The sequence below is a fragment of the Oryzias latipes genome, chromosome 14 (assembly GCF_053564925.1).
Source record: "Oryzias latipes strain Hd-rR chromosome 14, Olatipes_Hd-rR_3.1".
In the NCBI taxonomy this organism is placed as follows: domain Eukaryota; kingdom Metazoa; phylum Chordata; class Actinopteri; order Beloniformes; family Adrianichthyidae; genus Oryzias; species Oryzias latipes.
Genome location: NC_136250.1, coordinates 28,998,757 through 29,011,399, shown reverse-complemented (window position 1 = coordinate 29,011,399; position 12,643 = coordinate 28,998,757). Strand labels below are relative to the sequence as shown.

Sequence of the window (12,643 nt, the reverse complement as noted above, 5' to 3'; positions counted from 1 at the left end):
CTGTTAAACCACAGGGTTCCTGCTGGTTTGGTTTTTCTTTGATATTTTAGCAAATATTATTATGAAAAGAACTGTTGATTTTCTGCAGACCACACACATCCACATTAACTGACCAATGCATTAAAGGTCATAAAGGAAGAGCTTAATGTTCACAAACATTTTAATGAATAAACTGCTGAAAAACAGAAAAGATTCTCTTCGGTTCAATTGACTCCCAGAATATAAAACCTTCAGTCAGTTGTTTCAATGAGTAGATGAGGTTTTATTTTTTATTTTACAAATGCAAATCTCAACCAGGATTTTACTAGATCTTTACTGACTCAAATTCATTAAGACTGTGCTTAGAAGAACCTTAGAACCTGTTCTAGAGCAGCAGAAAAAAAACTGTTTTGTGAAACTTTTGTTAAAAGAAATCAATTCCAATGTGCAGAGACACCCACCCATCATCGAAAATGATGAAAATGCTAAATGTTAGATATGGTTCATTTACAGAACTTTACTAATCAACAGCGTTGAAAATCTGAACCACAGCTCCCTTCTTCTGGTTCTTCCACACGGATGATTGTTGGAGAAAACAGTCTGTCGTATTTCCTCCGTAAATCTGCAGCAGTTGGTGTGCAGGAAAAAAAAAAAAAAAGGAGTTTACAGTGTTTTATGTTTGAGCACCAGAGCTAATCCAAGTGTCCCCCTGGGGTTTTACATAACCTCAACCAGGTTTCCTTCTCGCCAACTCATTAACATTTTCCCAGCAGGAGACGCCAACAAATTAAAGCTAAAACGGGTTACACAAACCACCACAAGCTTTTATTCCCGGAAGCATGTCAGAAACTGCAAGTGTGTGTTTGCGTTGATGCTTTTCTTTTTGGTGGAGTTTTCCAATCAGAAGCAGAAACTTGGATTTAAACTGGTGGGAATTATTGATTTGGACCCTAGCCGGCTATTGATGAGGATTTATGCATCTCTGTGGTTAAACAGACAATCCTGAACGTTGTCAGCTGCATCTTCAATTATTGAGAAGGTAATTAACATAATTGAAATGGCTTTCTGTGATGGACTTGCCAAGTTTTTGTCTTTATCTCTTCCTAGTTTTAAAGATCTAAAGAAAACTAGCAGGAGCCACATTTCCATAAGAAAATGCAGGGTTGAATGCCATATTGCTGAAAGAAAATGAAACTTAAAGGGTAATAATTGGCAAAATAAAGATATTTTTGTGAAAAATGCCAGAGTCGGGGAATCGAACTAGCGAGCTTTTGCACCAAGGATTCCCCATGTATCTCAATGGAGGCAAAAGTCCTGGAATATCTTGAGAAGTTCAAGGATTTGAAGGACCAAAAGTCACAGCGGGAAAAAGCTGAAAGAGCTGAACATTTCAATGGTTAAACGGTTAAAATAGCTCATTAAATCCTTAAGTATTAAAACAGGACTTTAGCTAAAAGAGAAAAAGACAGCAGAGGGAAATTAAATATATTTTAAAGCTTGTTTTCATGAGTACATCCTTATTCTAAATGTATGATCAAACAGCATTCCAACCATGAACAAATAAAAGCTTAGATCTGGATGAATGTCTTTGGAAAAGTGATCGACTCCGCCTCTTGCTTTATATATGAGACTTGACATCCACAGAGAATGTTTTTTTTTTTTGGTTGTCTTTTTTTTTTACTTCCGGCTCCAACCAGTTGAAGTCAATTCAGTGAATGGTCCAAGTCCTCGTTTCTATGGCAACCACTCTCTCCAATCAGGAGTGAGCTTGTAGCGAGTCCACACCCCTACCACTTGACAGCGGGCTAGACGAAATCTGTCCATCAAGCAGTAGACTCCACCTACTTTTACTGAGGTATTTCAGTTTGTGACTTGGATAACTTAAATTACGGTGAAAAAAAACCCCCAAAAAAATGAGGATTATCAAGAACATGTTAAAAACAAAAAGCACCAAATTCTGACCAATAGAATGGCGGAGTAACAGCTGTTTATCTTCCTGTTTGGAACGCCGTGGGAGGGGTCAAATGAAGACTGAGAAGATGTTTAGCAGCTTCCCTTTAGCGGATCTACAGACTTAATCTGTTAAAGTGAAACGATGGAGTTTCCATGAGGCGTCCTCACAGGAACGGCAGAAAATGTGGCCACGTCATGAATTTCATTCCCTTTCAAATGTTAACTTTAAGAATACAATTTAATTAAAAAAAACTTTAACAAAACCCCCTCCCCTTAAAGTATTATTATGAAATATCTGTACCTGTCTTCACACTCCAATCACAACGTTAAACATTTTTATTTTATAGCTTCTTGAAATATTTAGTCTTGGACATGTGTGACGTCTGACGAATAAAAGTGTCTTTATTTCTTTTACCAGAACCTAACATCACAATGTCAGCTGGCACTTCCTCCCTTTGAACATATCATTTACCAAAATATGCCCTCATTATTAACCCTCTTCCACCGTGCTTGACATAAGTGTTTGTTCCTTTGTTGGCTGTTGGTTTACCTCTAAAGTCTCTGTCAACTGCTTTGACTTTAAGGTAAAATTCATGAAGATTAGCCAGTTTATTTTGTTTTAAAATAACTTTTCAACCAACGCAGGTCGAAGGTTTATACGTTTTTTCGTTTTTTTTCAGGCTCTCATGTCTTTTGTCTCTGTTCTTGTCGTTTCAGCCACATTGGGAACCTTGGAGTTCAGCCTGCAGTATGACCAGGAGAACAACGCTCTGCACTGCACCATCAACAAAGCCAAGGTGAGCCCAGCTCCCCTCTTTGCGGTCGGTGTTTACAGCAGCTCCACCTTTACTGCCTCCACTAAATTCACAGCACATGTTTCCCAAAGTAAACAGATTAAGCCCCTTTCAGCACCCAGATCTGTCAGCGTAGTAAACACGAGAAAGGAAACGACATAAACTGACACATTTTCTCTGCGAATATTTGTACTGGAACCCTCTCCTGCATCAACCTACACATGCCGTCAAAAGATGCTGTGAAAAGGGACTTTACACATCCCACTGTTGTTTATGAGAAAAGCATTCACGCGGCGCAACAATGGCCCGGTATGTATTTCACCATGTGTGGGAAAGCGTGATTCTAGCTGGTGTTTTATGAGACTTTCTTTCTGTAGCTTTCCTCCACCTTCCTCCTTACATCCACTCAATGTTTTTAACCCAGACGTCTCTGCTAAGCTCAGCGTGGATCAGGTTTGGTTCCTAAAGAAATGATGATAAGGACCATCATACGTGATCGGATTTTCCCATTTTTTCTAAACGTGTCATTCAAGGAGGGATTTTAGCGGAAGGGAACTTGATTTTTACGCACTAATTGAGTTTTAATTTCAATTACGGAGGGGTTTCTTCCTTCCTGTTTGCCTGATGAAGTGATGGTCTCCAGAGCCATAACTGGTCGGCCGGCCTGAATAAGCGGTGGGGAGCAGACGGGGGCTTCAGGGGAGCCAGGCTTGGCAGAAGTGCTGCACAGCAGAGTGGGCGTCTTGATTTATATGTTGTTATTTTCTATACTGCTCTCCTCCTGGACTTCATCAACAGCCTGTCCGAGCGGAGGAAACACTTTTACTCTTTCATATTCTTCATTATGAAGTCATACTTGATTGGCTGGTCTGAGCCCTTATTGATTGCAGCTTCCACATTATTACCTGTAACTGATCAAACCTCCAGGTATTGACCTAAAAACACTCCAGACTTTCTCAAATTCCAATATAAAGAGCTTCAAATAAACCCTTAGTGCTAAAAAGGAGAATTCATTTTTTATAATGTGAAGCCATTTGATTATGGTTTGTTGATTGGAAGTTAAGAGGTTTATTGTCAAAACAAAGAAACTTGAGTTTTTAATAAAAATACACAAAACCTTTTATTTAGATTTGGAATTTTTTATATTTCAAGTAACAAAATAAGAATAATACACAAAAACATTACATCATCAGTTATACATTCATACAAAGACGTATCAAACTTAGGATAATTAAAAATAAAATTAAATATTGCTTGAAAGGGAGTGGAAGGAAGCAAACTTAAATACCCCCCCCCCCCACCCGTTCGACCATTTATTACATGATTTATCATTATCCAGTTCCTAGCTTTTATCAGACACAATTAAGAAATATGATTTTAAAATAGACATAACCATTTTATAAATCAACATGGAAAACACAGATTAGTTATCTGAAATATATGCAGATTATATTCATTATAAAAAACATGTATATGATTAAAAAATAATATATCAGTAAAATAGACATAACACTGTTTCAAAAATCTTCATAGCAAAAATTGATCACGTATGAAAAGTTAAAAATATGTGCAAAATTATGTTTCATTAGGAAAAATCATGAATCATCAATCTATGATGATATTATTACCTTTGAAACACTAAAGAAAACATTTTTATGAAATATGAGATATTTTTGAAGCCAATTTTTCTACCCTGAAGTAAGACGACTCGATCTCTGAAGCTCCGCCTTTCGCTCCTTGTGAGGGCCGCCCATTTTGTTTGCTGGGGGCTTTTTCGCTAAATATGTCAGCAAAAAAAAAAAACATAATAAAAATAAACACCCGCTCTGAAATCCTTTTCTGCTTTGATCAACTGCTTTTTTTTTATTCATTGTTAAAGATTTTTCTATGTGATGCAAACATTTACAAAAAAGTGATCAAAGAGACACCCAAACCTATCGTCCCTTTGGTCCATCCTTCTGCTAGAGGTAGAATAAATAATAAATATATAATAAATTCAATTTTCTAAAAGATGTTTTTTGGGTTACAAAATTCTTCAGATTTCTATAAGAAAAGTAATTGCCCCTTTTTGGCATGAAAGTATTGCATTAGCAGAAGCTGAGAGATAAATGAAACACAAAGCAAAGGAAATTCCCAAACAGAGGAGAAACAAAGTCCTTTTTTGAGACCTTTAGGACTCCCAAGAACCAGTCAGATTGCCAGCATTTCAGAGAAAAGATCAAATACATGGCTGTGGGAGTATGATGGTGTGGGGCTGCTTTTTAAATGCAGGACCTGGATGACATGTTAAAAATAAGAAAACCTTGAATTCTGCTCTTAATTTGAAATTCCCAAACATTGACATTTGACTTTTGTGACAGAAAATGATCTAAACTGGCCAGCAGGTCCAAACCTGGATGGATTGGGATTTAAAATGTTGGTTTTGCAGTGATGATGTCAAAGATTGAACTTAAATCTGAAATGATTTATGATGGAAAACTAGTCATATTGTCTAAAAAAAACTATTTAAAAAATCAGCATTTATTTAATTTGGGCAGTGTGGGTTTACAGGTGAAACAGTTGGATCAACGTTTTCTTTGATATTAGATTACATTTCTACTATTATAACATCTACTTTAAATTAGGGGGGTTGTGTTTTTCTAAAAGATGTTTAATTATAATCAAATAATTAACAAAAAAGAGGGCTAAAAAGTATTGGGTCAAATCAGGATGCGTGAATGAAAAACCAGATTAATAGATAAAAAATAAATAGATTGTAAGTTTGATTAGGTAATATGTAAATCTAAAAAAAATGTAAAAACAGTTTTAAACTCGAAAGTACACTTTGTGATTTGACCCCATGGAAAACATTCCACATAGAAGAATGACTCAGACGTTACAATAAATGAAATATAAAACACAAAAACATGGTTTTGTTTTAGAAAGCTGTAAATTCAGAGCCAATTTAGTCCTTTGATGGATTTTTCTTCCTTTTCATCTCAGCATCACGTTGTGTTTTCTGCAGCTGCCCTCTCACTCATAAAATAGCAGTTTAATTTCTATCAGTGAATCAGACATTATCTCACAGTTCAGCTGTGAAACGTGGACCTGTTTACTCTGCACCACCTACTCTTCAACCTACATTAACCCTCCAACACAGCGCTTCATTGTCTGCTGTCTGCAGACCGCCGTTTCATGCCCGCGACGCCCACGCAGCCGTGCACCGTCTCTGGAACGGTTCCTCTGAGATGTTTCTGCGCCTTTGTTTTCATTATCCTCGCCGGCGTCTGTTTTCGTGTCGCTGCTTTTACATAAAGCAATTTGTCCTCGTTTGTAAATCCTGCGTTTCAGTAACAGGAGGGCGAATCTCACAAACGCTTTTTTCTTTTTTTTTCAACGCGTTTGGCTCCAGAGTTTCAGAAACTGGCGTCTGCTGGATGAACAATAAAGTTACGGGGCTGGTTGGTCAACTGGGCGGTTCTTTGTGCCGCATCAGCCTTTTGAGAAGATCCCAGTGATGGTTTGAAGTCTGGAAGGTAGAGCGTCTGTCAAAGACGCTTTCAGCTCAGAGCAGTTCAGCAGCTCCCACTTCAGACAGCCGATCACGCTTTGGACATCTGCTTTGGAGCTGGAAAGTACATAACATGCCAATGTCAGTTTCCACAAGATCAGGCGGGTTCTCCACGGAAAGAACATCACCTCTGCTAATAAAGAGGAATTTCTTTACAAGTTTTGTCCAAACTCCATATAGAAAATTCAATATCAAAGCATGAAATCCATGAGAAGAATTTCCTTTAAGTTTTTCTTCTAGTTTTTAACAATATCCCACTTGTTTTTATATTCAGACATTCCACAATTGTTCACCGTAATTCACCAGTTATAGGAACAAAACATTCTTAATCCAAATGATATGGATTTTAACGTTGTTTTTAACGGCGCTGGTCCCTCGCCATATCACGGTTCACCTTCAGCAGTCTCGCTGTTTCACAGATTCTTCTAACAGTTTTGCTTTTTTCCGTTTTTTTGAAGTACATCGTGTTCTGCATCCTGATTGGTTGTAGGCAATTGTCAGTCAATCTCCTCCGTGCCTCGTCTCCTGTACAGAATGCGTTCAATTTGCAGGAGTTACATTAATCTTCATCGCATTCAGATCGTTGTTGATGGTTACTTACTAAGGTTTGAACTTTGAGAGAAAAGTGTGAAAATGTCTGAGGAAAAGCGAGGACTTTCACAGCATTAACACATACGGAATTGTTGTATAAATAGAAATATTCCACTTTGTGTATTTTGTCTATGACTTCTTATTTTTAGAACGTAACCAGGGACCATTGTACATCCAATGGATTTGAACATTTGGTTTGTGTTCCGATTCCATGGATTCATTTGTTGCTGACGATTCTTTGGGCACTTTTTCTGTAAGTCAAACACTACAAAAATCTGTCAAAGGAGCCTTTGGATTCCCATAGTGATGCATTTGTATGCATACTTATGGATTTGTTTATTCATTCAACCTTTTTTTCAAGCGAGAGACGTTCACTTAAAACAATATTTAGTGTTTTTCCTCATTTTTCTGATGATGGAGCACATATATAAAGAAAAAGAAGCTTAAGATTGCATTTCTGAGTATGTCTTCATTAGAATCATTTTGAATCAGAAGAAAAAAGGCCGTTTGAAAAGGATCGTATTTGTGACGTAGAAAACCTGCTGGGCGGGGCCACAAGCCCCCTGCTCTGCTCCATTCTGATCATCCACTCCGAGACAAATGGATCCATGAACGTCTTTGGTTTCCTCGTCTCAGCTGGAATCGGGATCTAAACTGGACGGGTCCGACATTGCTCACTATTATTGTTGCACCGCTAACGTTAGGTTGGGGGTGTGAGGGGCTATAAGCTAGCAGGAGAGGGTGTAAACAGAGAGCTCTCAGCAATAGGGAAGTTGAGCCCACAAGCCAGAGGTGAATTTATGATTCAGTTACCGCTATGAACCCCATTGAGATGACTTTTGTTGTCAATATTGGGCTATATAAATAAAGTTGAATTGAATTGAATTGAAATAAGGCTCTCATCGTTTCTGGTTTCGATGTGATGCTCCATTTTTTATGACACATCTAACACACAAGCCGAGTTGAGATTCAAACATATTAGTTCAAACTAAATAATGCTGTGAGACGGTTGAGTGAAATGTTCAAATATTAATGTGACAACAATGGGTGGAAAAAAGGCAAATAATCTGCCATGTTTGCATCCTGTTAGTGATAAAAACAAAAAGCCTGACTTGGTTTGTGGGCAGAAATGTTTTTCATCCTCTGTGTTTCCGCTGCTCACTGTGGCCCACTTCATTCAAAACTTAATTAATGTCAACAAATCAAAAATTCGTTTGTGGCGAGCGTTTCCTTGTCAACAAAGCAATCCAGATTGAAAATGACTGTAATCAGTTTTGCACTCCGTTTGCAAAGAAAGCACTATTTATGTAAATTGAGTTGTTTACGTAGGAATTTCTGTGCTGGTTTTTTATTTCATGTGCTGTGTTCCTGACGTGTTTGCATGTTAGCATGTATGTTTCTTTTTTAATTATTTTTCTTTTTCTTCCACCTTCACTCTCTTGCATGCTGTCATCATCTGTGCTGTAAAAAAAACAGCTTCCAGTTCCCAGATACAGGAAGGTAAGCTGCTGGGATGAACTGACATCCCCACAAAAACCCACCTGTAGTTGGATCCTCCCCAAATCCAGACCCTCCCCGCCCGGTTCATCCCACACCTTCCTTTTGTTATCACAGCAAATGCTCGGCAGCAAAAAGTGTTCTGAGTGAATCCTGGTTTCCCGAACTCTTCTTCAGCAGGACGAGTTAATGAAAAGCTGATAACGATGACAGAGGCAGGGAAAGCAAGTCTCTGATTAACCACCGCTGACTCAAAGGTCAGCCTCGGTTCTGACGGACGGAAGATAAAGCACATCTGTTGGAAACAAACTCCACCACGCTGCTCAACATCAGCTTCCCCAACTTTCCTCTTGTGTGTTTCATTACCTGACTGCAACTGCTGACCAACTTCACAGGAAAGAATAACAAGCTCCTGTAAAAAAAGGCTTGACTGTTGACTTTATTGATAAAGACAAAGATTGTAATCAGGCAGTTTTGCAGTTCCTTCGCTTCTGCATTTGAGAAAATATGTCCAAAGTGAGAGTTCACAAACTTATGTGCAACATATTTAACCATTCTGTTCCTGAAGACAAAGAGATGCGGTCACACTTTGAACTGAACTGATGCTGTTTTCACAGAACCGAAGCAGCTCAAAACCCATACGAAGAGAAGAACCACAAGCTAAGTGTCACGAGAACAGGCAGGCGGCTCGATCCAATGCAAAATTAGCTTAGCTAAAAGTCCACCAAGCTCAATCGGGGTCAGGCAGGCAGGGGTCAACAACAGGCATGAGATATGAACAGAGGAGAGACAGGAGTAGTCAGGATCCAGGCCTGTGCCTTACTGACTACTAGTCAGTTTGCGTTATTTATTCAGCCTTAAATACATGTATTCACTGACTATTTACTGACTACTAGTCAGTAAGGCCTGTGCCTTACTAAGGCACAGAAAACTGAACCATTAAGATGACGATCCGACATAGGAGACACTGACTTTCCAAAGCCTCAGTCCTAACTCCTCTTACGGGCAGATATAGGCTATCTGCAGGTAAAGAATGGTCAAACCTGTGCGAGGCACCCAAGTGACCTACACAAAATATCAAGGTTGAGGCCGCTCTGTGAACCCGTTATGGGAGGGCTGCGGGCGACAGGTCCTAGTGAATACTTATACAACATGGAAGGGAAGTAGGTGAGACACAGGAACATTGTACTGTACTGTAGGGAGGCGTACAACATCATAACCTTTTCACACAACAATGGTACATTCCATTTTCATGATGTCCCTTGAGGCATTCGTATGAACCTCAAGGGAATGGCAAGACACACCCTTAACCGTTGTGCTATGACCCCCCCCTTCCATTGAGGTGTTCTCCCTACCATGACAAAGGTGGATAAAGGTGGAAAGATTTCATGTAATCCATGGACACCAGTGAAGATCACAAATCATTGAAGAAAAAAGGTTCAGAGCACTGTCTAGTGGGTCTAGATGACCCAACTCCCAATGTTAAAGTGCCTAGGATAGCACAAGGGTTACGATGCATCCACACCTCTCTACGATCCGCCACGGACCCGGACAACCCAAACACCCAAATGGGTCAACACCTGTGTACAGGTGCATGCGACTCAGGCTTCAATACTTTTGGCCTAACACCAAAGTACAGACAGCCGCCAGTCTGCACAGACACCCAAAGAGAAAAACAGAATGAGAACAAAACAAAACATTCAAACGGGCAAATCATGAAACAGTTTCCAAATTCTGTAAACAAATTGATCCACAGTTTGTTCCTGTTTTTTTTTTATCTTCCTTGAGAAACAACAAAAGGAAGAAAAAGTAGGTTTAGTTTGGTGTGTGTGTGTATGAACCCAGTTCTTTGTTAATTAGTAAAGTTTGGTTTATTCCCTCAATGGTTGATTGATTTCTGCAGGCCAAAGCTCTCTTCAATCAATGCTGGAGTCAACATAGATGATTTTCCCCCTGGAGCCTGAAAGCATCAACATTTGAGCTGCGAGTCCAACTCCCAAGATATACGTATTTATATACTTGTAACCCTGCAGCAACAGAGGAATACACAATATATGACAGACTTTAACCACACAGTACAACAGTTAATCAACACCATACGCTCATGTCATAAGGAGAACATGAGGAATTCAAACAAAAATGAATAATAGCTAAAACACGGAGTGTTTTACCGGTCGATTACACCACATTGATAAAAGATGACGGAAGAACCCGGCAAATGCTGGGATGAAAGACTAACACTGCTGACAAATACAACGTCGCAAAGAGCTTAGAGAGCAGATTTAAAGGACATTCGCCATAACTCTGCATCTGTCTTCACCGAAGCATTAAAGAAGATTGTCCAATACCTTCAAACCTCCCGTAATGACTCGTAGTTGCTCTGAAAAGCTTTGCAGTGATTGGACAAGTCACAAATTGGGACAATGAAGCCTCTTGCAGGAAGAAAATGGAAAAACAGAAACAGGAAGGTGTTGGTTGTACTTAATTCTGTTTGAACTCCAAGATTTATGGAAAGACGAAAAACAAAACAGCTGTAGATCACGCATGTTTTTTTGTTTAGATGCATTTTCCTTGTTGTTCATAAACCCTGCGCGATCCTACTGAAGAGAACCACACCGCTACCATTAAGGCTTTCCCCCATGCGGGGGAACATCTACTTCTCTAATTGTGAAAAGCTAAAAAATGAAATGTAAAAAAAGCCTCTTAACGATGCTGCCTCTACCCTGAAAGCAGCATTTTAATCACGTTCATGTTCCAGTCAGACATTTAAAAGCTCAAATGAGGAAGATCAGGCTCGGCTGCTGGTTTAAAAATGTTGCGGCGGACGTCTGCGGAGATATCTGAAAGTCTTCCCATGGTACCGCAGACAGATTAGGTTTTCTTAATCGTACCAGGTGTGGTGAGACTCACACAAATGAAAAAAGCTCAGCTTTAACAGACAAAGACTTTCCATCTGTTTACGACTCATTTAAACACAAATGGTTAAAGAAAAAAGCTTGTGGAAATCGCTGCTACAAACAGCAACACAAACCAGCTGTTTGCTGATTCTTCTGTAGGGAAAACTCAGAGAATCGAGAAAAAAAACACACAAATTGATTCATTATGATAAATATATTTTATGGTTTTTTTAACCCCATGTTGCTACAAATACTTCTAGGGATTTTACTGTAACTTTGGCATCCTGGAGATGACCCATGGATTTGGTTTGCTGTAAACAAAGCCCCTTATTCTGTCATTTCTAACAAAACGAAGCCACAGTTCCTGAAGCTGTCACGCAGAACGGGTCTTCCGCCAAAGCCAGAACAGCTACTCAATCTGGAGATTTTCAGGAGATTAAACCCGTGTTTAACCTTTAACCTTTAAACTCGCCACAGGTTCTTTGACGCGCCGTAACTCTGACCATTTACGTGATCGATGTAAATCGGCTGATTCTGACGAAGGTCTTTGCACCGTTATGCAAAGCTGCGTTTCTGTGCTTCAGAATGATGTTAGTGCATGAACGGTTAAAGCAGGGGTGTCAAACATACGGCCCGCGGGACGTATCCGGCCCGCCAGGTGCTTTAGTCCGGCCCACATATGAAGAGTAAAAATCATAAGGATGTTTAAAAACGAAAGCACGTTTCTAGTCCATTCTTGTGGCGAGTTATGATTTTTTAAAGAAATAACCGAAATGCGCAATTCTGCCACTAGGGGGAGCAAAGGAAAGGGAAAACAGGTGAAACAGCATATATCTGCACCTGCCAAAAGCGAAACCTAACAGCTCTGTGTCTGGGTAGGCAGTAGTTCGGTGGTAGTTCCCTGTGAGCCTCACCGCTGTTACGTTGCTATAGATATAGAATGATCAGTAGTGACACAATAATGACCAACATGTTGTCAAAAAGTAAAAAAGGTTGAAGTGAAGTCCTAAGCTTTCTTGAGTTTATTATTGGGGCTGCTTCAGAGTCAGTTGGATAATGTTAAGTCCGTATAAAATTGAATGGACCTTTTTTTAAGTGAAATTAATTTTATTTAAGATCCATTGGCCTCTGTGAATGAATGTGTAATAATAAATTATTAGGCTACCATGTTGGTTGAGGCATGTTTTCCAATTCAGTTAAAAAACAAAAACAAAAGCTGTGATTTTGTCTTTACGTTACGGGTCCGGCCCATTCAACCCAATGGGTTGAATGTTGCCCCCGAAACATAATGAGTTTGACACCCCTGGGTTAAAGAGTTATGCCCTGGTTTATACTTAACCTCGATCAGCCATCAATTGTATCCACAATGGCGCGCTCTACTT

The 12,643-nt window shown here is 39.4% G+C and overlaps 1 protein-coding gene across 7 annotated transcripts in view; it reads left to right on the top strand.

The window, feature by feature from the left end:
• doc2b (double C2-like domains, beta) overlaps window positions 1–12,643 on the top strand; it is a 134,948-nt gene that overhangs the window by 66,070 nt on the left and 56,235 nt on the right. For 4 of the 7 annotated variants that reach the window (XR_002874578.2, XR_013647482.1, XM_078930850.1 and 1 more), the window contains exons 2-3: window positions 2,650–2,729; window positions 8,344–8,367. Coding sequence is in view for 5 of the 7 variants with exons in the window: in XM_078930850.1 (XP_078786976.1) it covers window positions 2,650–2,729; window positions 8,344–8,367 (104 nt within the window). In the remaining 2 variants the exon portion in view is untranslated. The remainder of the gene's footprint in view (window positions 1–2,649; window positions 2,730–8,343; window positions 8,368–12,643) is intronic. The other 3 variants (XM_023962298.2, XM_078930851.1, XM_004076803.5) reach the window with 1 other exon arrangement.